The 24,439-nt window shown below is 44.4% G+C and overlaps 1 protein-coding gene across 2 annotated transcripts; it reads left to right on the forward strand.

Annotated features, from left to right (window-relative positions):
- Window positions 1-10,016: 10,016 nt before the first annotated feature.
- arrdc3b (arrestin domain containing 3b) lies at window positions 10,017-18,089 on the forward strand. 2 transcript variants are annotated; one of them, XM_018745075.2, is made up of 8 exons: window positions 10,017-10,595; window positions 13,326-13,407; window positions 13,533-13,680; window positions 14,208-14,310; window positions 14,756-15,012; window positions 15,466-15,628; window positions 15,806-15,948; window positions 16,245-18,089. In XM_018745075.2, the coding sequence occupies exons 1-8, from the start codon at window positions 10,316-10,318 to the stop codon at window positions 16,413-16,415; spliced, it is 1,347 nt and encodes a 448-aa protein (XP_018600591.2). In that variant the 5' UTR covers window positions 10,017-10,315; the 3' UTR covers window positions 16,416-18,089. The 2 variants fall into 2 exon arrangements, with proteins under 2 accessions (XP_018600591.2, XP_018600592.2); XM_018745076.2 differs by having other exon boundaries at window positions 10,019-10,595; window positions 16,103-16,326.
- The last annotated feature ends 6,350 nt before the right edge of the window (window positions 18,090-24,439 follow it).

Below are 24,439 nucleotides of genomic sequence, written 5' to 3' on the forward strand. Positions count from 1 at the left end.
ACTAGGAAGGTGATCAGGAATCGTCGATATTCGGATAAAGTTTTATGCAGTTACTCGTGTGATAAACATTGGTTCAGATGGTGGAAAGAAACAAATTAACTGCACTTAAGAATCACGTCTGTATCTAAGTGTCACTTCCTGCTAATGTAATGAACACACTGTATTTTCTGTGAGATGGTCGTCACTTTGGAGAAAGGCATCTGCTAAAAAATGCATCTAAATGTCATATTTATGTATTTAACACAGTCAAGAATGTGTATGTGGATGGCTTCCATCTTTATAAACAAGTAAAAACTTGATTAATCACTCGGATACTTTAAATAAATACATTTTCCAGTCAAGTGACTGTACAGTATATCCTAAATGAGGCATAAATAGAAACATGTGCCAACCCCACACAGCTGGGACCTGTACGCCATGGTTTAGCACAGGGGAAACGAGTAAATTATGGAACAGGAAAAACAGAGCATTCTTTTCTTGTACAATATAAACATTTCTGCTGTGTCTGCACTATATTGTCAGTATCATTTCTATGTATCTTTGCAATCTGAACATGACTCATCTTGTGTGGTCTCATGGGAAATTCTTGCAATAAACCAAGCACAACATTTTCTCACTATTTATTTACAATTCCCAGGGGGGTTAACTTTCAGATTCTTAAAGGAGTCCAACGAGATTTACTAACCTCTGTGTTAGAAGTTCATCAATAAGCTCTTGAACAGTTCACTTTGCAGCTCTTACACTTCCTGTAACATTCAGCGTGAATTGATTCTGATTTTCATCTGGTATTGCGTATCACAAAAGCACACTACACATTTAAAAAAAAAAGGATAACACATTATGTCGGCTCCAGCAAGGCTCATAACTGTTACATTGTACCCACTGTAAGCATTCATATAGAGGCATGTGGAGACATCTACTTACAATGGGTACAATGTCTCTGCTGTATATTTCTGTTGCAGTTCGGCTGGAGTCACACTGCCGCCTGGTGGAAAATCACAATTTTTTTAATTGAAATTAAGTGTAGAGGCAAAAAGAAAGAAATGAAGTTTACACCACTGGATGATTATTATTATTATTATTATTATTATTATTATTATTATTATTATTATTCCATCCATCCATCCATCTTCCTCCGCTTATCTGGGACCAGGTCGCGGGGCAGTAGTCTAAGCAGAGCCCCCCAGACTTCCCTCTCCCTGCAAACCTCCTCCAGCTCCTCTGGGGGAACCCCAAGGCGTTCCCAGGCCAGCTGGGAGACAGTCTCTCCAACGTGTCCTGGGTCTGCCCCGAGGCCTCCTCCCAGTGGGACATGCCCGGAACACCTCCCCAGGGAGGCGTCCAGAAGGCATCCGGAACAGATGCCCGAGCCACCTCAATTGGCTCCTCTCGATGCGGTGGAGCAGCGGCTCTACTCCGAGCTCCTCCCGGGTGACTGAGCTCCTCACCCTATCCCTAAGGGTGCGCCCAGCCACTCTGCGGAGGAAACTCATTTCTGCTGCTTGTATCCGCGATCTCATTCTTTCGGTCATGATCCAGAGTTCATGACCATAGGTGAGGGTAGGAACGTAGATCGACCGGTAAATTGAGAGCTTCGCCTTACGACTCAGCTCCCTCTTCACCACAACAGACCGGTACAATGACCGCATTACTGCGGACGCCGCACCGATCCGTCTGTCAACCTGCCATTCCATTTTTCCCTCACTCGTGAACAAGACCCCGAGATACTTAAACTCCTCCACTTGGGGGAGGAGCTCTCCCCCAACCCGGAGGGGGCAATCCACCTTTGTCTGACTGAGGACCATGGTCTCGGATTTGGAGGTGCTGATTCTCATCCCCGCCGCTTCGCACTCGGCTGCAAACCTCTCCAGTGCACGCTGTAAGTCTTGATTCGATGAAGCCAACAGGACCACATCGTCCGCAAAAAGCAGAGACGAGATCTAGCGGCCACCAAAACAGAAACCCTCTGTTCCCTGGCTGCGCCTAGAAATTCTGTCCATGAAGATAATGAACAGAATCGGTGACAAAGGGCAGCCCTGGCGGAGTCCAACATGCACCGGGAACAGGTCTGACTTACTGCCGGCAATGCGAACCAAGCTCCTGCTCCGGTCATACAGGGAACGAACAGCCCGTAGCAACGAGCCCCGAACCCCATAATCCCGAAGCACCCCCCACAGGATGCCACGAGGGACACGGTCGAATGCCTTCTCCAGGTCCACAAAACACATATGGACTGGTTGGGCAAACTCCCACGAACCCTCCAGCACCCTAGTGAGGGTATAGAGCTGGTCCAGTGTTCCACGGCCAGGGCGAAAACCGCATTGCTCCTCCTGAATCCAAGGTTCAACTATCGGTCGGATTCTCCTTTCCAGTACCCCGGCATAGACTTTCCCAGGGAGGCTAAGGAGTGTGATCCCCCTGTAGTTGGAACACAATCTCCGGTCCCCCTTCTTAAAAAGAGGGACCACCACCCCGGTCTGCCAGTCCAGAGGCACCGTTCCCGAACTCCACGCGATGCTGCAGAGGCGTGTCAACCAAGACAGCCCCACAACATCCAGAGACTTGAGAAACTCGGGGCGGATCTCATCCACCCCCGGAGCCTTGCCACCGAGGAGTTTTTTGACTACCTCAGCAACTTCAGCCAGGGTAATGGACGAGTCCCCCTCCAAGTCTCCAGCCTCAGCTTCCTCTACGGAAGGCGTGTCGGAGGGATTAAGGAGATCCTCAAAGTACTCCTTCCACCGCCCGAGGACATCCTCAGTTGAGGTCAGCAGCGCACCACTTCCACTGTAAACAGTGTTCGTGGAACACCGCTTCCCCCCTCTGAGTCGCCGGACGGTTTGCCAGAATCTCTTTGAGGCCGACCGAAAATCTTCCTCCATGGCCTCACCGAACTCCTCCCAGGCCCGAGTTTTTGCCGCGGCGACTGCCAGAGCTCCGTCTGGCCCGCCAGTACCTGTCAGCTACTTCAGGAGTCTCATGAGCCAGCCAGGCCCAATAGAACTCCTTCTTCAGCTTGACTGCATCCCTTACCTCCGGTGTCCACCACCGTGTTCGGGGATTGCTGCCGCGACAGGCACCGGAGACTTTATGGCCGCAGCTCCGGACCACCACCCCGACAATGGAGGTGTGGAACATAGTCCATTCGGACTCAATGTCCCCAGTCTCCCAGTCTCGAGACCTGGTTGAAGCTTTGTCGGAGGTGGGAGTTGAAGACTTCTCTGACAGGGGCCTCCACCAAACATTCCCAACAGACCCTCACTATGCGTTTGGGCCTGCCAGGTCTGTCCAGCTTTTCCCCCGCCATCGAATCCAACTCACCACCAGGTGGTGATCAGTTGACAGCTCAGCCCCCTCTTCACCCGAGTGTCCAAGACATATGGCCAAAGGTCAGAAAAAACGACTACAAAGTCGATCATCGACCTCCGACCTAGGGTGTCCTGGTGCCAAGTGCACTGATGGACACCCTTATGCATGAACATGGTGTTCGTTATGGACAAACCGTGACTAGCACAGAAATCCAATAACAACTCATCGCTCGGGTTCAGATCAGGGAGGCCATTCCTCCCAATCACGTCCCTCCAAGTATCACTGTCGTTGCCCATGTGGGCGTTAAAGTCCCCCAGTAGAACGACAGAGTCCCCAGTGGGAGCGCTTTCCAGCACGCCCCCCAGGGACTCTAAAAAGGCCGGGTACTCTACACTGCCGCTAGGCGCATAAGCACCAACAACAGTGAGAGACCGTTCCCTGACCCGAAGGCGTAGGGAGACGACCCTCTCGTTCATCGGGGTAGACTCCAACACATGGTGGCTGAACTAGGGGGTTATTAATAAACCCATACCAGCCCGCCGCCTCTCACCTTGGGCAACGCCAGAATAGTGGAGAGTCCACCCTCGATCGAGTAGAGTGGTTCCAGAACCCAAGCTGTGGGTGGAAGTGAGCCCGACTATATCTAGACGGTATCTCTCAACCTCCTGCACTAGCTCAGGCTCCTTCCCCGCCAGTGAGGTGACATTCCAAGTCCCAAAAGCCAGAGTTGGCGCCCGAGGTTTGGGTCGGCCGGGCACTCGGCCCCGACCACCGACCAAATCACAACGCACCGGCCCCTTATGTCCTCTCCGGCAGGTGGTGAGCCCACCGAATAGCGACTCCACGTCATTGCTTCGGGCTGAGCCCGGCCAGGCCCCGTGGGCACAGACCTAGCCACCAGGCGCTTGCATGCGAGCCCCCCCCCCCCCCAGGCCTGGCTCCAGGGTGGGGCCCCGGTGACCCCATACCGGGCGGGGTGAACAAGATCCTTGATTTAATAGTCATAAGGGGATTTTGAACCGCGCTTTGTCTCGTCTTTCACCCAGGACCTGTTTGCCTTGGGAGACCCTACCAGGGTCATATAGCCCCAGGCAACATAGCTCCTGAGATCATTCAGGCACTCAAACCCCTCCACCTCGGTAAGGTGGCGGTTCGCGGAGGGGTATTATTACTATTATTATTATTATTATTATTATTATTATTATTATTTAATTTCTCTCTTGGCACCCTGCATCCTTGCTGAATATATTTTCCTCTTTTTAGTCTGAGCTATCGGTGTGACCTAAACATTTTAAAGTGAAAAAGTACAGAACTGCTTTCCGACACTGGCCCCCGAGATCATTTCTAACATTTGCACAATATTATGAAGGTCACAAGGTCTTGATATTGTAACAACCTGCCTTAGTAGGAGTTTGAGCAGGAAATGGGTTTATTGTAATAGCTGAATTGTGGGTAAGATGGAATTGTGTTCAACCGCTGTGGGAACTCACGGGGAATATAAGGGGGTGACTGCTGGCCAGTGAAAGAGGAAGAAAAGCCTGAGAGACACTAAGTAAGCAGTGAAGGCTGCTGAGGGGAGTACAAAGTTCCTTGAAGAAAAGGATTCCTTGGATGAAGACCAATATTGTCTTGTGTTTGTGTAGATACCTCTTGCTGTGCGTCACTGTTCTAATAAAGCTTCCTAATGAACCCTGTCTGCACGTCCTTCTTTGCCACATCCAAACCCAGAGCGCAGAGTCATACAATATTATTACTGTAACTCCATGTGTTACCCTGGTTACGGCCTACAAATGCATAAAGAGAACTGCTCCAAGATATCTACAAGACTTGATCATCTGCTACACCCCAACCAGACTGCTATGCTCTTCCTAATATGCCAGCTTGGTGGTCCTACATGAAAGGTAAAGCACAGAGGTTCTGGGTTCTGGCTAGGGGCGGACTGGCCATCTGGACTTTCTGGAGAAGTCCAGAACGGCCGTCCGTCCGACGGCCGTCGGCCTGGCTGGTTCATCATCAAAGAAAAAATGTCAGATTAAGTGACGCTGACAGCCGACAAAAGGGGGCGCTAATGCAATCTTTTTTTGCTTATAATAAACCAAAACTGACGCAAAGGAGAGAGGGCTCATGCCGGCAAGCAAAAAACGTAAAGATAAAGGCGGTTGGGAGAAGCTAAAAGAAAAAAAAAAGCGAATCCCTTAGAGACCGACGCTACAAAATGCAAAAAAATAACAGAGATGTTTGTCAATACTCGTGTTGCCAGCAGAAGTGCAACTGCAGGCAGCAGTAGACAGGCGACTCACCAGAACCATTGGCTCAGGAGCAACTGCTGCTGTCTCTCCCTCATCAGGACAGTTACATCAGGTTACCTTTGCCCTCCTCTCTCACTATAGAGCATGTCGCCTATGAAGAGCACTATAGTAAAATCCCAGGACATCCCTAGTCCGAACGTTCACTGCTATTTATCACTCCGCATTGTCTGACGTGAATATTCCGTTCATTCATAACGAGACAGCAGCGATTCTACAATAGGTTACATTGCTAATGAGTTAGAAAATAGAGTAAATGAAGTAGCCTAAGGTGATTGCGCCGATTCACATGTAACATGAGAATGAGCGAGTTTGCAAATAATTTGTGCACACATGGTCACTCATAGTCAGCTTGGGTGCAGCATGGCTTTTGTCGTTGCGTGGCAACAGTAGACGCCAAAACGATATTATTTTGATGGTGGCATGTAGGCTAACCCAGCCAATATCCAAATTAACACCCATTCATCCCGTTTTAAATTGCCCACGAGCTGGTCACAAACTCGCATCAAAACAAACAGAATTTAACAGTTCTAATGGTGCTACGTGTCAGTTTGCACAATCAGGTGTTCTCACATTATCTACAGCTGAAATTACAGCAAAACACAGGCTATAATTCTCCCCAAGATTGAGATAACATCACGCAGACAACCATTTTGCTTGAAAATAAACCTTAAACAATGTGTTTGCTTTCCATAACATTCAAAGTGTTATAAGAATATATAAGTAATATAAAAGTAATTTAGGATTGGTTTAATATTAAGTGACAGATGTTATACTGAGAAGGGGGGTCCAGTGGCACAGTGGTGCAGTGGCGCAGTGGGTTGGACCACTGTCCTGCTCTCCTGTAGGTCTGGGGTTCGAGTCCCGCTTGGGGTGCTTTGCGATGGACTGGTGTCCTGTTCTGGGTGTGTCTCCTCTCCCTCTGGCCTTACGCTCCGGGTTGGTTCCGGTTCCCCGTGACCCCCGTATGGGACAAGCAGTTCAGAAAATGTATGCGTGTGTGTTATACTGAGACTTATTTGAAATCAACTTATCTGTATTCATTTGCTTATTCAGAGACATATGAATACTCAAATTGTAGAAGAGTTGTGTTGTTTCAGGATTCTTTGTTTATCATTATATGTCATATTATACATTTTTGCGTTCTGCTCTTTTTATGTAGATTTCAAGTATTTTAGTTTATACAATAATACATTTATTTCAGTCACCATAGGTTTTGTGATGTTATTTGCCATAAATGCGATACATCGACTGCTGTAATATCGTGAGATAGTAGCGGCTGTTTGTAGTTGTGGTGGGGCCTATTTGGGGGAAAATCCGGGGCCGTTTTTTACTCCCAGTCCGTCCCTGGTTCTGGCTCTGTTGTGGTGGAACAGCCTCCCCCTCTCACTCAGAACTGCTGAAACTCTGTCCACATTTAAAAAGGGTCTAAAAAAAATCACCTCTTTCATGCTTATTTCACCCATCATCTCTTAAGTCCATGTAAGGTGTAAATGTTCATGCTCTATAACTTTAAGATGATGCCCAGATAAACCTTTACTCAGTTGCTCCTGTAATGTAATATAAATGTTTGTATGTATCTCAAAAAAAATTATTACTAAGAAGATGATCAGGAATCGCCAATTTTCAGATAAATTTTTATGCAGCTACTCATGTGGTGAACATTGGTTCATATGGTGGAAAGAAACAAACTAACTGCACTTAAGAATCACGCGTCTGTATCCAAGCGCATCTTTCTACTAATGTAATGAACACATAGTAGTTTCTATGAGATGTATGTCCCTTTGCAGAAAAGTGTCTGACAAATGAACACATGTAAATGTAAATTATTCTTGTTTTAGGAATGTTGAGACACTAAATTTGGAGATATATCTGTGCCCTTCCCCCATTATTCGGACCCTTGTTATCCAGCCATTCAGTTGTGCACACTTGATGCGTTCGCGCACCTCACCCTCATGTAAAGGCACTGGTGTCTCATCTAAGGTGTACCCTGCCTCATGCCCTGTGCGTGCTTTTAATACCATGGTAGTGATTATCATGGCAGCTGTTGCTTAAAGCAGTCGACGACCCCACTTTGTTCCCCTGTGGGTATATATCCTTCAAAATCCATGCAGACTCTTCTCTTGGATGAAAAGAAATGATAGCAGCAGTGGGGGGCCATGCACGACCGTAGAGAGTAAACGGAGCTTGGACCCCTAACCAGCAGGAGGACGAGCAGCTGAGGCCGAAGATGCTGGGAACAGACTCCCTCCCCACTCGTGTGCACAGGACATGCAGCGTTGTGTTCTCTTGCACCTTTTTACCTATTTGTACAGCTGGGTAGTTTTACTGCAGCAATTCAGGGTATGCACCTCACTCACGGGTGCTAAAGCACTAGGTGAGACTCGGAGCAGATAGTCAAGGCTGTTCTTGCCTTCATGGAGCGACGCTGCCTCGGCTCCTGCAGCGCTCTCATCCTCTTTCAATTTCAATGGAAAAGGAACCTTTGCTGCAGCAAGAGCATGTGTGCTACATAGAAGACCACCGGCCCCCTCGAAGGCCTGCTGCCATTCATCAGACCATGTAAAGGATCTGGATGGACTGAGCAAAGTAGTGGACAAATGTACCACAGTAGAGAAGTTCAGTACCATGCCGACAGAAGACAACATTCCTAGAAATCTACAAAGCACAAGCGGTGCGTTGCAATTGGGTTCTTCACCTAAAGCCATGTTCACAAGCCTCTAGAAGCTCGCAGGTGTGTTTCACTCCCAAAACCCCTAAAAGTGTACTGCAGGAGGTTATCAGAGGTCACAAATGCAAATATCTCAGAGGCTTGGGGCGTTAACGGTACTGGTCCAGAGTCCTTCAACTGGTCCGGCTTCCTGAGAAAATGGACAGAACTGAGCACGCATACACAGGCTATGGCAGCTGGTGTGGTAGTGGGTGGAGCTGTTGCCTTGGGAGCTAAAGGTGATGGGTTCAAATCTCCTTGAGCAAGGTACTCACCCTAAATTGTTTTAGTAAAAGCTACCCAGCTGTAGAAAAACAAAAGTGATCTCCTTCTTCATAGAGGCTCTCTTAGCAGCATTAACAGAGTATGTGTGTTACTCAGTAGGCACAGCACCATTCATACCTGTGTCATGTTGTAAGAGTGCTGGTTGCTGCAAAAAGTAACAACATTCCTAAATGATGCTCAAAGTGCTACATCTGAGACCTGTAACCTTGTATTTTTCAATGGAAATTTCTCTTCTAAGGCGCTTCTCACAAATGTGGGCTGATCGCTCGCTCTGCAAATGTTTGGGTAGGAACTCAATTTGCTCCAAGTCTGAGTTCTTGGAAATGGGGGTTTTCTTATGCAAGGGAGCCTTTCAAGTTCAGTCAAACTGCCGCCAGTAGAGGACGCTGTAAAAATAGACAAAATTAAGTGAACACAAAGCACAGGCAGTGCAACGCAAACCGTCTGTCTGCGCACTGAGAAGCGCAGAAGTGGAGCTGGTACCAATGCGGCTTTCATGCCAGCTCAGTGCTTCGCCCTGTGGTTGTGTCCTGGAGCTCAGTGAATGAATGAATGAATGAATGAATGGATATTATTACCCGCCACTCAGTCGGCTGCTCCGCAAATGTTAATGCTCCTTTGACCACAAGATGACGCACCAATACCGGTATTTACACTAAGTTACATTTATTCATTTAGGAGACTGTTTTTTTCAAAGCAACGTACATGATTTCAGAGAAAACGCATGGCATTAGGAGAAAGAGACATAGAGACATTTTCAAGCTATAATATGAACTCTTTAAATTACGTGATTAAGTACTTTTACAAAATATGTTTCAGTTATGTTTCGCAGTGTTTAAGTAGCTGGAACGTTGAATTCATCGTGAGTATATAATACAGTGAGTATGTTTTTTTTTTCTGTAAACTAAAGGCCGTATTGGCTCCTGCAAAACACAGTTACAGTGATGAAATGGAAACTACAGACATCTAACATTTATTTGCATGTCGGTCGTTTCCAAAACGTTCAAAACTCGTGAGGGGAAGCGATTATATGCATATATAGCCCTTGTATGTGCGAACATACTTGGCAATAAAGCTCGTTCTGATTCTGATTCTGATTAATATGAGGCAGGACGTCTGCGTGAGCCTCCGTCTAGAATCGAGGCAAACATTGCCGAGCTGCTCTCTTCAGGCTGCGATTTGCGCCCTTCAGCTTAAAGTGGGACGGAGGGAGTAAGTGAGTAACCATGGCGACGGAGAGACAACTCCATCAGCTGTTGTCGTGCCGAGGGCGCTGCGGGACACGAGCCCCCTCCCCCGCCACGCCCCGCCCCGCCCCTCCCCGCCTTCACGCTCTCAGAAAGCGGAAGAGGACCGCGCGCCCGACACTGCGCACATGCGCAGTACGGTTGTTTTCCCACGAATCCTGCCTTAAAGTGAGCAGAGGAGTAAGCGCAACTTGTCTTTGTATGGAGACCGTAGCGCTGTGCGCTTCGCCGCCGTGCTTTAGCTGTCGAGCGTCTAAGATGAGTTGTTTTCGGAGGCAGCACTGATCGAAAGCTGCGGCTTATTTGAGGCAGAGGCCAGGGTTTCGGTCCGTGTTCCAACACAGCGACGCCGGACGTTGTGTCTTATGTCATTTATGAGACATTCCGACATCTTTCCGTAGACTAAGTCTAAGAGAGAAAGAGAGAGAGAGAGTGTCTCTCTGCTGGCTGCAGGCATCATGGTGCTCGGCAAGGTGAAGAGCTTCACAGTGAGTTACGACTGTCTCAATGACAGCAACGTCCCCGTGTTCTCGAGCGGGGACTCGGTCTCCGGCAGGGTGGTGCTCGAAGTGACCGGGGACATCCGCGTCAAGTCGCTCAAGATCCACGCGAAGGGTTTGGCCAAAGTTCGCTGGACTGAGTCGCGAAATGCCGGATCCAACACTGCCTACACTCAGAATTACACAGAGGAAGTGGAATACTTAAACCGTAGAGACATCTTAATTGGACATGAACGAGGTAAGGGGATGAAACGCATTTTGTGCCCGTTTTTCTTAAGAGATGATGGTGCGGGGCTCTCGACGCGACCAGTTCAATTCTCGGAATAGCAATGAATGAGCCTGGTGGTAACTTGTACCGCACCACTACACCGTGTACACGTGTGTCTAAAATAGATAGTTACCTTTACTACTAGGTAACTTGTCTTATTCCTTATTCCATATTACCTGCTGTGCTGGACTGTGTGTGTGGTGCTTGCAGAGCTGCCCAAGAGAGTTGAGTCAGTGGTTCACTTGCAAAGAAGCGTTTGGCAAAGTGTCTTGAAAAGAACCGGAGCTTCTTGCTGTAACAGCTGGAACGCAGTGGTGCAAATGCACCTTTTTAAAATTAATGGGAATGTCGTATTTGAATCCCAAAACAAACTAAGAAGCTCATTTTCGGTACACGTGCAAGAATTCTTGGCCAAGTGATGGAGTTGCTGTTATTGGAGCGCAGGTACACGATGCATGGTGTGATGTACAGTACAGTACACTAGACTGTTAGTATGAGCTAATTTAATCATGTATGTACACAGCACAGTTACTCCTAATCATTACTCCACTAATATGGAATGCTGATAACCTGGAGCCTCGAAGGTTCTTGTGAAATAATAATAGTTGTTATTGAAATTACATAACAAGTAGCTGCTACACACGACACGGTTGACGCCGGTCGCGTCGGTGTGTATGAATTTTTTTTAACAAAACCAAGTAAAGAGTTATGGACTAGGTCAAACGTGGTGAAAGGTATTATGGCTGACGTACTTTTCTTTCGAATAATTTCGTTGTCACATATGGGGAAAATGTCTTATAACAGATGGTTTCCTTAAGTTTCCACCCTTTGTTCAAAGCGGTTCAAACCTGTTCAGAAACTGGTTGCTGCGGAGGAGGAGGATGTGGGGTGGGGGTGGGGTTGGGGGGGGGGGGTCACGAGGCTCGCCTTTCTGTCCTCGGATTGGCGGAAGTCTCGTGCGTCTGCAGTGACGTCACAACTTTGCAGAAATAGACTAGGAAAACGTGCAACTTGTGCAACCTGTCAACGGAGCATTTCCTGGTGAAATACACACGTTGCTCTATGAAAAAAGTCCTCAAAACCTGCTGTACTGTACACATTCTAAACGGGACTTGGGTTCCTTTGCGTAAATTATACAAACACAAAGTAATGCACATCCAGGGATCTCAAGCACGTCTCTGAACGACAACAACAAGCCACGTTTGAACAAACCATGCATCTGTAAATTTGCCCCAAATGCAAACGATCTGACAGATATCCCTAAGTTAATTTCGCTTGTAACTTCCAGTGTATTCCAAGCTATGAGAACGGTAATTTTAGGAAATGCCTCCTTTTGATGGAATACGTGAAATGACACATCTTGCCACGTGTAATTTGCTACGCTTCCGATGCAAGAAGAGCTATCTTGAAGATGTGCTCATTCTTGGCTGCTCCCGAACTCACCCTGTTTTGCCTGTTCTCTGAGGAGAAGAAACTGTATGTAATATGAATAGAAATACAATACATAATTCGGTGACTCCTTGCCCATGTACCATGTATTACATATGCTGCAGTGTGTACAGTTCATCTTAATCATTTTAGCTCGATCGGCATCATGTGTGTAATCAATCAGTGTGGTGATCCGCACAGTTGTCAACATTTTTGTCTTTCCGAATAAAAGAGACGTGACTTCAACTGCCCACTCGACTCTGTCTTTATTTCTGCCTTTGCTACACCTACACTACACTACACTACACTACACTACAGGACTAATAACGGGCTTCTTCCGCAGCACCGTGTCGCCGCGGGGCCACTCGCGCTTCTTTGCGTTTGGCCCGTGCTGCGCTACACGCGCCCAATTTGTTCGGCGGCCCGCGCCAGGAAGGAAACCGTTGGGCGGCTCTCCCTGCCGCGCGCTGCGCGGCGCTGCACTGCGCGCGCGTACGAGTTGGCGCGCCTGCGAGAGGCTGTTCGCTCCGGTTTTGGCCGGTCCTGTCCTGCTGTAGTCTGCCCGCCACTGGCAGCGCAGCACTTGTTTACCTCAGTTCTCGCTGCTGTGATCCTGTGGCGAAATGCTGAGGTGGCGAGAATATAACGGAGATTTTTTTTTTTGTCACAAGTTTAAAAAAAAGAATTCTTTTAAATCTTAACATTAAAATAAATACTCAGCGCACAACCATCACACGAGGATATTTTCGTTAAGTGTCTCTTCGCATGGAAATGAAAGGTTTTCCTTCGTGTGCAAATGCTTCTTTTTTTCTTAAGCTTTCCCTTTTGGTTGCAAATGTAACATTTTGTGTGTATAATATTTTGCATGTGTTGATTGTGGCATTTAAATAAAGAATATGTTTCACCCATTTGTCTTCAGATCCTTTCTTTGTCCGAGGTTTCTGGGATGTAAAATTAAGGTTGTGCTGGAATTCATTACCGTGCTGGAATTTATATGCTTTTGCAGTCCTGAGAAACTGAAATAATTGTCCCCATTTTTAACTTTTTTTTGTGGATAAAATGTCTTGTCTCTTTTGATTGTGTCAGTGGGCACAGGTGGGTTCCCCCCCCATTTTGTTGCCCTGTTATGGCTTTTTTTTTTTTTTTTTTTTTTTTAAAGCAAACTATCATCTTAAACTGTTTCTTTTCATATGTGTTTTACTCAGGAGACTCCATAAAGAATTGGACAGGTATGGTATTTGTATATTTGGAATATTGTTTTCCTTTTTTCAGATGAAGATAACTCTGAGGAATGTCTCACCACTATCCATTCAGGACATCATGAGTACGCATTTAGTATAGAGCTTCCTCAGACGTGAGTACCGTTTCACCAAAGTACATGACAAAAGTGCAACCTGCTAGCCTTTAAAAATGTGCTTGATGGACCGCCGTCACCGATTACTGTGGTGAAGTTGCGTTTTTACCGCTCTTTTACCACAGACCTCTGGCTACCTCCTTCGAAGGCAAACACGGCAGTGTGCGCTACTGGGTCAAGGCTGAGCTGCACAGGCCTTGGCTTCTGCCCATGAAAGTGAAGAAGGAATTCACAGTGTTCGAACACATCGACATCAACACTCCTATGTTGCTGGTGAGCGTAACAAAAAGAGAGCACTTGGAAACCGGCTGTGCCCGAGTTCCCTCTTCTTCATTCCCATAACTCGCTGAGGCGTTTGGCCAGTCAGGGTAGGAGAACTTTGCATCATAGCATCTCTGTCCTATTAGGACAATGACCTGTTACACACAGGGATGTGACAGAGATGGATGGATGTGAACGTAGACATTAAACACAAGACGTCACTCAACGGACATGGCACTGGCTGGAATTTTGCGGGCCCAGATTGTTGCACAAGCACTTAAGTTGCTCTTTCCTGCACAATTGTTTTCTTTAGATGACTTTTCAATTATACTTGGATGTTTTCATTTAAGGGATTTTATATATGATGGTGGGGTCAGAGGACAGGTTATGAGCTGCATTTAATAGGGCAGAGGTTGAATTCCTTTTTATATGGATGTTTAAATATAAAAGGATTTGGAGCAGAGACCAAACAGAGCACGTGAATGTTTCCCCCAGTAACTCAGCCAGAACACAAATTTTCCTTTGCTCTCTTTTCTCAGTCCCCTCAGGCAGGCACAAAAGACAAGACTCTGTGCTGTTGGTTCTGTACCTCAGGCCCCATCTCCCTAAGTGCCAAAATTGAAAGGAAGGGCTACACCCCAGGTGAGCACATGGAAACTAGTACTGGAACAACTGTCACCTTTTTTATTCTTATATCTGGGTGTGTACCGTTTTAATGGTCGTTTTGAAATTACAGCCCTTTTGGGAAGCTGTACCATTCAGTATATGCACATACATCCATGTAGCATTGATTATACAAGTCTTATTAAGAGGCCATGGCCTACCATTGATGTTGGCATGCTTACTTTTTTCGATGTAAGAGAGTAGTAACTTTTCGCATAGAATTCTTTTTTTTTTTTTTCTTTCATTTGGCAACTTTTCTCTAATATGAATTACAATATTAAGGTACAAACAATTATGCTCGTTTATGCAGCTGAATAAATAGCTTGATTGTGTTTGTTGGTCATAAAGTAGGACATTGCATTGGGTAAGGCTTATTTAAAAAATCCCATGGAAACTGGAGTAATCCTTAAGTATCTCTATACAGGGGAATCGATTCACATCTTTGCTGAAATCGAGAACTGCTCATCGCGTGTGGTCATGCCAAAGGCCGCCATCTACCAAACACAGACCTTCTTTGCTAAAGGGAAAATAAAGGAAGTCAAGCAGCTTGTTGCCAACCTACGCGGGGAGTCCCTATCCTCTGGAAAGACAGAAACATGGAACGGGAAAATGCTCAAGATCCCTCCCGTGTCCCCCTCCATCCTGGACTGCAGCATCATCCGAGTCGAGTACTCACTCACGGTAACATTCTCTGCTTGCTCTTGACATTCTCAAAGGAGACAGTATGAAAATCTTTACTCTTCCTGTGTTATTATGCTTATCTGTACATACTGGTACATGGTAATTGCTGTTAAAGAAAGCACAGTGCGAATGCTTAAGATACAGCATTTGTGAAAATCACAATCATGGCTATAATCTGCTGCCCTTCAGTTGGGGTTGTATACATTTGCATGTATTCATTTAACTGACGCTTCTCTAACGTTAAATACTTGAGATACTTAGCATGATTTACCCACTTGTACAGCTAGGTAATTTCACTGGGGCAATTTAGGCTCGATACCTTCCTCAAGGGTATTACAGATTGTTATAGGAGAAATGGCGGTAATTCATCAGCATGGCAGTGTGGTAGGAGAAATCCAGGAGGATTCGCTCTTTGGTCTTGTGATCTCAGCTATGGGCCACTCTCCCTTGTAGGTGTATGTGGATATCCCAGGGGCTGTGAACCTGTCCCTCAATCTGCCGCTTGTCATCGGCACCATCCCTCTTCACCCATTTGGCAGCCGCACGTCCTCTGTTAGCAGCCAATGCAGCATGGCCATGAACTGGCTCGGCATGACTCTACTAGAGAGACCTGAAGGTAAGGCATTGCCTCGGTGGATCTTCGTCTCAAAAAGCCTGTCCATTCTGAATGAAAGGGATGAATATCTGGACTTAAAAACACTTAGCTAGTTGTGTTTCAGGGACAGCTGCCTCCACACCAATATTTACAGACTGAAGGGATAATAACTGTTCTGTTGTTTTCTTTCTTGTGAAGCACCACCCAACTATGCAGAAGTCATCACAGAGCAGCAGAGGCAGAACAACTTGGAACAGCCTATGGCACGGAACGAGTTTGAGGGACCCCTGTTTGCCTATATTCCTGAGTTCCGATTCCAGCCACCTCCACTCTACTCGGAGGTAAGAAAAACTTAACATTTATATCACTTTATAGTCTTTCAAAATTCAGTCATTTGACTGTTCAGTTGCCATTGTTGGAAACAGACTTCTCAGGAATCAGTTTGAAATTTCTAACAGTCTTGTACTCTTCTTGGTATTTAAAAATTCCTTCCAGGTTGATCCAAATCCAGATCAAGTCAATGGAACTGAGCAGGGCAGGCCTGATACGTGCCCATCGCGCTGAAGGAACTGTGTCACCCACTCGGAGCAGTTGGGCATCCTGTGTTTATTAGGTTTCTATTTTTTTCCTACTGCAGTGGTTTCACCTTTGCTGTAGAAGAGCAACATACAAACAAAAAGAAATGACAAAAGGAAAAAATTGCAAGACTGTCCCCCCCAGGAGATGCAGAGGCGCATCCCGGGAGATGGCGCACATTGGATGGCCTCTCTTGAAATGGCACAGACCAGTCTCTTGGCTGGTCCACTGAGTTCGTGTTGGGCCTCTTGGAAATCTGGCGAAAATCTCTGACTGAGAAGACATTGGATTTAGCCACTAAATGGTGTCCTTGCTTTGAGTCTCTATTACACAAAATTGGAGAACCAAACAGAAATGTAACAAAAACTGTAGTATCGCAGATCACAGAAGTCAGCAGTGGGGAGTAAAATGCTCATTCTATATGTTAATTTTTTTAAGTTTATTTAAATATTTGTTTTCTTCTAGATAGGTAGAGCATTTTTTCCTCCATTTGTCTGAAGGCTGTATATCTGGAGTCTTGTTCTGCATGATTGAGTAATGCAGTAAAAACCATATTTAAAAACAATAGATACAAATTCTAAGGTGGCAGTTCTGCCCGCATTTCGAAGCGTTTTAATTTTCTCAGCCTTGTTACATTTTTGTAAAGAGAAGTGGGCTGGGATGGACAGAGCATGTTTCAATGTTACTCAGGCTCCTTCACCATTGCCTCATTTGCTGCCCACCTAAGTGTGACTCCTGCTTCCAGATTGTTACATTTCAGAGTTCAGTTGCCTTCAAGCCAGTCGTCATCTGCATCGCTGTCTGCCGTCTGTACAAGTGGCTTTGCTGAGTGTGACTGAAATACAGGGCACGCAAAACAGGAGACTGCGGGTGAGCGAAGAAGCGCTACGATGCGGCGGTCCTGAGCATTTGCCTTTTTGCCGAGAGCGCTGAGTGAGGCTGTGTTACTGACTGCCTAAAAGCCCCCGAACTCAGGTGATTTTCTCACTGGCCAAAACAACTGGAAAATTGGTCACTGCTTTCAGTTGCACTGTTCAGTGAAGAATGCAGAAGGAGAAGAGAGGGAGCAGAAACAAGCAGGCAGCTTTTGAAGACAACATTCCTTTAGGTCCAGCTGAGCTTCTCTACACAGCTGTTTCTTTTTTTTTTTTTTTTTTTTTTTTCTTTTCTTCTTGTAAATGAGGATAAAGGTAAAAGAAAATAGTCAAGGAATGGGCTAAGTTGATCGTAACTTAGTCTAGTGAAACACTATTGTGAAGTTGATGCTGTATCAGAGTTTAGCCATAATGTGGGCAGAGAGCTTAAAATGAGGAGCACGTTGGTTTCAAAACTCATTTATGAAAAAGGTAAAGCATGCCTAGATGAAGCTTAACTACAGTAGGAAAGGAGGATCTCGAACAAATCAGTTGCACAGACCACCTCGGTAATAAAGCAGGGTCAAAAATCAGTGTGTTCACTGATACTGTCAGACGTGAGTGGATGTCTTTGAGTTTTTGTGAAGCAGTTTTGTGTGCATGCATGTGCTCTGCTGGGAGCCGCTAAGAGCTCTAAACCCATGCGCTCTTTAATATCAACCAATAGACTGAAAAGTGATCTTATCATAGTTGCCTTGGCGAAGTGTCATCCTTACATTTCGTTTCTTGTTCGTGTGTCCTTTGTTTTTAATGGATTCAAAGGGAAGATCCTTCAAAAACTTCAAGGTTCTCAATCCCAAAACAAGTCCTTTGTTGCGGTTTTAATCTTTTTCATTTTCCCAGTGATTCCTGATTTGATTATGTCCTGGGGCATTTTTGAAAACTACCTTTTAAAATCATGGGTATAGGGAACAATGGCTTCTGTTGAGCAACTCGTGTTCTACTGAGAAGTTTGATTTGAAATTTTGATATTGACAAAAAAAAAAAAAAAACACACACTAGCAGCACTGACTCCCTCCCAGACTTTGGTTTATGTTGATTTGTTTCAACTTCTGGTCAATAATCCAAAATATAAAATTTTATATATATATAAATTCCCCCCCCCCTATTTAGTGCCCATGTTTATAACATGGACATTCACACCCTAATGTTAAAGCTGACTTACCTGATATAAAGGTTAGAAGCTAAAACATTAAATGGGAGAGGGGAGTCCAAATGTTTTTGGTAACAAAGTGCAATATTCTGTTTGTTCATTAAAATGTATCCATTTGTTGTTTGTACTGTATCACTTTGTATTTTTTTAGTTCATTGTTAATTTTCCATAGATTATTTTACATTAATGTTATGAATTTAAATTTTGTCTAGTTCTTCCTTGTATGTAAAAAAAAAAAAAAAAATAAATAAAAATAAACAATTTTTATTACAACAAAATATGAATTGTTTTCACATTTCCCAATGAAGTCTGTGTGAAATTTACCACATGGAGGAAATGACATACACAGTGTCTACCAAGACATGCAATACTTTCCCCTTCCCCTTATTTTTTATGCAGAAGGGCCATGGTGGCGCAGCGGGTTTGGCCTGTGCCTGCTCTCTGGTGGGTCTGGGGTTTGCGTCCAGCTTGGGGTGCCCCCTCCAGCCTTAAGCCTTGTGTTGCTGGGTTAGGCTCTGGCTTGCTGTGACCCTGCTCTGGACGTGTGTGTGTGTGTGTGTGTGTGTGTGTGTGTGTGTGTGTGTGTGTTTCTTATGCAATGTTACATAAACCAAATGTAACTGCAGCTGCTAATCCATAGCATGTGGAACTTCAGGAGCTGAGCAACGGTAAATGACTCGGACTGCAAACTAGATGCAGTGTAATGAACTTCCCTTCCAGTTTGATTCATGTGAAATGTGGAGTCCTTGTTGTGTTTTCCCCAGGGCTGAGCTCTCATGTTTGGAAATATTCTAGTCTATTGCCATAGAACAGCTCCAGACCCCCCCCGAGGGCTCTATTCTCAGGAACTACTTTGACTTCGCCATTTCTGAGACTCTGTGCCTTCAGGCAAAGTCACATGGTGCGGTGCCAAACCTGTGGCTGTTTCTGGCAAGATTTTTTATTAATGTCAGAAGTTGCCATCCTTTCCAGTGCTGTACAGTCCTCAGATTGTGTCATTTAGGACTGGAGGGTTTTCAGGAGCAAAACCTGCTCTTTCAAACTGGTCTCAGTCTTCATCTGAGCAGCTTTGCTGTGGCAGTTGATGTGGTGAAACAGAAGTTCCTTCTGATAAAATTCAGGTTTTTTTAATATATATGTATATATATAAAATTCTAGGATCCCTTCACTATCTCGACTTTTCATTTACATTCATTCGTTTAGCAAACACTTTTCTCCAAAGCAACGCACTTCAATTTTCTTATCCCTTTTTCTACTGTATTCTTCCTTTATGTCTTACACTTTTAAACCCACCATAAAACACTGGATGAGTTTACAGCTCATAAGAAAGTCAAAATTCTCTCATCAAGTAAAAGCTCTTATGTGCACCTGTGCTTTGTCCAGTGTCCAGTGCGACTGATTCGCTCCTCTGAGCAGATGGAAAACCAACACTAGAAATGATGAGAAACAGCAATATGTGCCACAGCTCATCAAATTGACTCAAAACTCTCCTTTCACACATTTCTAAGGTGCACTGTAGATTTACTGTAGAACCAGTGTAATGAAGGCGTTGGAGACACGCAATGCTGACTAAATGTATGAATTCACATTTGTACATAAAGAATCCAATTCACCTTTTGATAGAAATGCTCATGACACAGCAGAAAAGGTACTGATTCATAGAATCATTCATATTGATTGCTCTGATGTGGCAGAGGAGCTGTACTGAATAAGCAATGTACACATAACATGGTAAATAGTGTTTCCCCCTTCTTGCCAAGTCCTCTGCAGTCCCAGTTCTGTCCCACAGTTATGGAGTAATAAATCAGTTCACAACACGAATCCGTGACACTTCCGGCAAGAGCTTTTTCATCAGCTGAGCCAACAAAGCCAATGGCCAACTATCCTACGAGCCACACCTCTTCGGCCGAACCTTCGTCCTGCTCGGCCCTGGCGCCATCCCCTGGCAGGGCGCTTCGTGGTGCCAAGGCCGTCACAGTCCAGGCAGCATGCGGCTCCTGTGCCAACATGTGTCTCTACCGGAAGGACAGGTAATACGCTGCTTTTACTCTGTCGCCAAGATCCGAAATCCATCCTCCCTTGTGCAGCTGCTCATTATTTAGAACAGGAAACACCTCTTGACATTAATTTCCGTTCTGGGCACTATTCGTGAAATATTGGCCAAAATGGCGTCGGTTGGTATTGTAACATTTAGTACATTAATCACCATGATCATCGGGAATGACAAGAGTCTCTCAGAGGCATTTCAGGAAAGAGTTTAGTATAGACCAGGAGTGAAATGTTACTTTGAACAGGTGTGAAAGGGCTTCGCACACAGGTGTGAGCTCAACTCTTCTGGGACAAATTAGCTGATTTTATGAGTGATACACACATTTATTTACTTTTTTGTGCTGCAATAAGCACAATCTGATTTGCCTGACATATTAAGCTTCCATCGTCTAAGCTGGGAAATAAGAAATGGATAGGATTCATAGCCACATGTATCTCCATGCTGTGTCTTCAGCTCCATGTCCCTGTAATTTGATTTACCCGACCTTTGCTAAGCAAAATGCCATGCTGTTGACAGCCTATCTGAGCGACGGTACCCTTGGACACAAAATAACAGAAGCATCAAGTTGTGTGATTATATTATGCATAAAATCCCGACCGTGTGTGATGGGGTAGCGTCACGTCCAGGGCCCTCTGGACATACTCTAACGTCATCTGCTGGTGAAGGTCAAACAACACCTGACTTTTAGAGGTCAACGCTTGTTAGTCGTTCCTTCGCGGCAGCAACAGCACGTTGGAAGAATTCAGCCATTATTTATTTTTAACATTGAGGAGCCTGAGTTTGGAATTTTAATACTTAAAATTTGAACTTTGGTTTGTGACTCACCAGTATACAGTATGACCCTGTTCATACTGCTTCTAACTTTTCTCTTTTTCATCGTACATTTTTCTGTTAACTTTGGTTTGAAATTCCACAGGCAGTGACTTGATCGTCCGTGGTCTCGAACTGCGAAACTTTTCTCAGTTACGGTTCGAATACAGAAGCTTAACAAACTCATCTTTATTTACTGAATACTCTGAAAAACAGAAAATATGTTAAATGTCTGAAATGGTTTTCATGTCAATTAATTGCAGAAACTGTCAGCTGAGCTGTTCCATTCTGTTCTTTTTGAAGAAGAAAAAAAATCCAGTTCTTTTTGTGACTCACCACTTTGTGTTTCCCTCTCCGGCAGAATCATGACTCAGCTTGGTGAAGAACAGCAGCATTTCCATCGCCTCCCGTCATCTAACCCTAACAAGTCCTAACCAGAGCAAACTGGGCACTGAGAGACACACGTCTGCCGAATTACTTTGGGTCGGACGCACAACATCTCAACATTTCTAGTTTGGCCTAACAAGCCTAAAACAAAAGATGTCAGCACACAGGAATCCACACAAGAAATGAACAGTGTGGACCCAAGTGCAGAATGGTTCTCGTACCGTTGGTGACCGCATGAATAAAATGTCTGGAAGAACTTCTGTCTTCCACTTGTATCCTTAGACAGAGACTCATAGATGTAAATGTACATGTAACATATTGTGTTAGCCATGTAATATTTTTCGTAGTTCCAAAAGATATTTTTAAGAAAACTAATAAAACAGATAAACATGATTTCAAATACACAGCTGGTAGTGCAGTGGTTTGAGCTGCTTTGGAGCCAAAGGGTGTTATGTTCAAATATCACCTCTGGCTGTAGTACCCTTGAGTAAGGGTACTTACCCTCAATTATTCCAGTAAAAAAAATAAAAACATTACCCAGCTGTAATAAATGTAAGTAGCTTAACATTGTAAGTCACTTTATAATTCCATTCATATAATTTCCATTCATCTGGAAAACACTGGGGGGGCGCGGGGGCGCGGTGGCGCAGTGGGTTGGACCACAGTCCTGCTCTCCGGTGGGTCTGGGGTTCGGGTCCTGCTTGGGGTGCCTTGCGACGGACTGGCGTCCCGTCCTGGGTGTGTCCCCTCCCCTTCTGGCCTTATGCCCTGTGTTACCGGGTTAGGCTCTGGTTCCCCGCAACCCCGTATGGGACAAGCGGTTCAGAAAATGTGTGTGTGTGTGTGTGGAAAACACTGAAGATGCCCAGACTACTATATGAGGGGAGGAACTAGTGAATGGAGGTGAGAAAGTACCCATCCTGACAAATCTTTTTGGAAGAGAAAAAGATGTTCTAGAGAGCTTCTCTAGGTGCACACCCATACATTACAATGAGAATGCTAAGGGAAAATCAGTGAATGATAGAAGGTGAAAAGTTTGGTGTAGCACTGTACACCTAAAACGACTGATGATGCCAATATTTTCATGCAGTTTTACAGAATCGGATAAGAAATATTGACTTTCCATATGAGTTTGTCATGAATAAGCACACTAAGGAATTTAGCTGATGATAATCTCAGAGAGTAGCTGGACAGATAGACATGCATTGCAGACTCATTAATGCACTTTTTTTTCTTTGTTAGCCTATTGGGTTTAAACCAAGTGTCAACATATTCCGGTTCACTGTTTAAAGTGTTGATTAGTATGTAATAGTTGGTAACTATAGTATATGAGCAAAAAAAAGACAGAAAAAAACTTATTGAGAATACAGTGCAAATCTTTAGCATATTTAAGGAAAGAGGAAGGAGCCAAGAATTGACCCTTGGGGTACACCATAAAAGATATTTAAATCACTGGAAATAGCACCGTTGCAGCATGGAGATATACAAGATCTAAATGGTTCTAATAATTTTTACAGATGTTTATGTTTTGTACATGTAATTGTCTGAGTCTTTGTGCCTTTACAACAAAATACATTGTTTTATTCCAATATTGGTATGTTTGGTTTAGAGTCCTTGCAACAAACAGTAGGAAGTCATTAAGTCCTATTCTTGATCCTACTCCCAGATACTGGCATAACTTTTGAACCATTTGAGTTCCACCTTAGTAATACCAACTGAATAAAATTTCATTGTGATCAATAGTATCCAAAGCTTTTGACAAATCAAAAAATATAAATTTACAATTTTTGTTTCTGTTATAAATTTAGGTCAACCAACTGTCTTATTTGATGATTCATTAATACATTATTTTATGATGCTCCAAGTTTTCATCGAATCATAAAAAGTTTTGTTTAATGTTGTAATAGTACTGCTTTTTGGATTTACAAAGAAGGTAATTTTTCTTCTTATAATCCGAATATACTTTGAAATTCAGCGGGGATGGATTTGTAGGATATAGTTTAAACAATAAGCACTTTTTTCCTACCATTTAAAGTATATCCCACCAATCCATCCCCACTGAATGCTAAGGAGTTGGGTGTTTTGTTGAACGGAAACATGTCCTTTGTGTTTCATGTTGCCGCATTGACTAGGTCATGCTTCCTTCAGTTGAGGAATATAGCTAAATTAAGGCGATTTTTATGTAGGCAGGATACAAAGAAACTGGTTCCTGCTTTTGTTTTGAGTAGGTTGGACTATTGGAACGCTCTGTTATCGAACTGCCCATACCGGACCTTATCCAAGTTACAGTTAATACAGAGTGCTGCCGCTAGAATTGTTACAAAAACTGTGAAGTACAACAATATAACACCGGTTCTTACATCACTACACTGACTTCCAGTTGAGTTTATAATAGACTGTTAGGAAATGGAAAAAGCCTTTCTGTTGATGTATAAGGCAGTTAATGGCATTGTCTTGGCTTACCTTAGTGAGAAAATTGATTTTATGTTCCAGGACTTTGTCTTTGTTCACTGGATGTGAGTTGTCACAAAAAATGTTCCTGTGATCAATAAGATCTCAGTAGGACAGCCTGCCTTTAACTATAGAGCACCTAACTTTGGAAAACTCTGCCAATTATTGCCAGGAATGACCCATCTGCTTCAGCCTTTAAATCCAAGTTTAAGGCTAATATGTTCACTCTGGTACATCCATGATGATGTAATTCCTGTTTGCTGTGTTGTTGTTTTACTATAGAACTGTATAATCTTGTTATGTCATTTGTTATTTATCCTTTCTTTCTTCCAAAGGTGGGTATATTTCTTTCTTCCAATCCACGTATTAGAAGATACAAGAAGATATTTTTTTTTTTTTTTTGCTGAGGTGTACGTCGCTTTGGAGAAAAGCATCTGCTAAATGAATAAATGTAAGATTTTTTGTTTCAAAAGTAGCATAGTAGAGTAGTT

Source organism: Scleropages formosus, chromosome 6, assembly GCF_900964775.1.
Source record: "Scleropages formosus chromosome 6, fSclFor1.1, whole genome shotgun sequence".
NCBI lineage: Eukaryota > Metazoa > Chordata > Actinopteri > Osteoglossiformes > Osteoglossidae > Scleropages > Scleropages formosus.

Bases quoted from the DNA above. Each gene is read 5' to 3' on its own strand.
- arrdc3b (XM_018745075.2), top strand. From the start codon at position 10,316: ATGGTGCTCGGCAAGGTGAAGAGCTTCACAGTGAGTTACGACTGTCTC. The intron at 10,596-13,325 runs GTAAGGGGATGA...TCCTTTTTTCAG, and splicing joins CTTAATTGGACATGAACGAG to ATGAAGATAACTCTGAGGAA. The intron at 15,629-15,805 runs GTAAGGCATTGC...TTTCTTGTGAAG, and splicing joins TCTACTAGAGAGACCTGAAG to CACCACCCAACTATGCAGAA.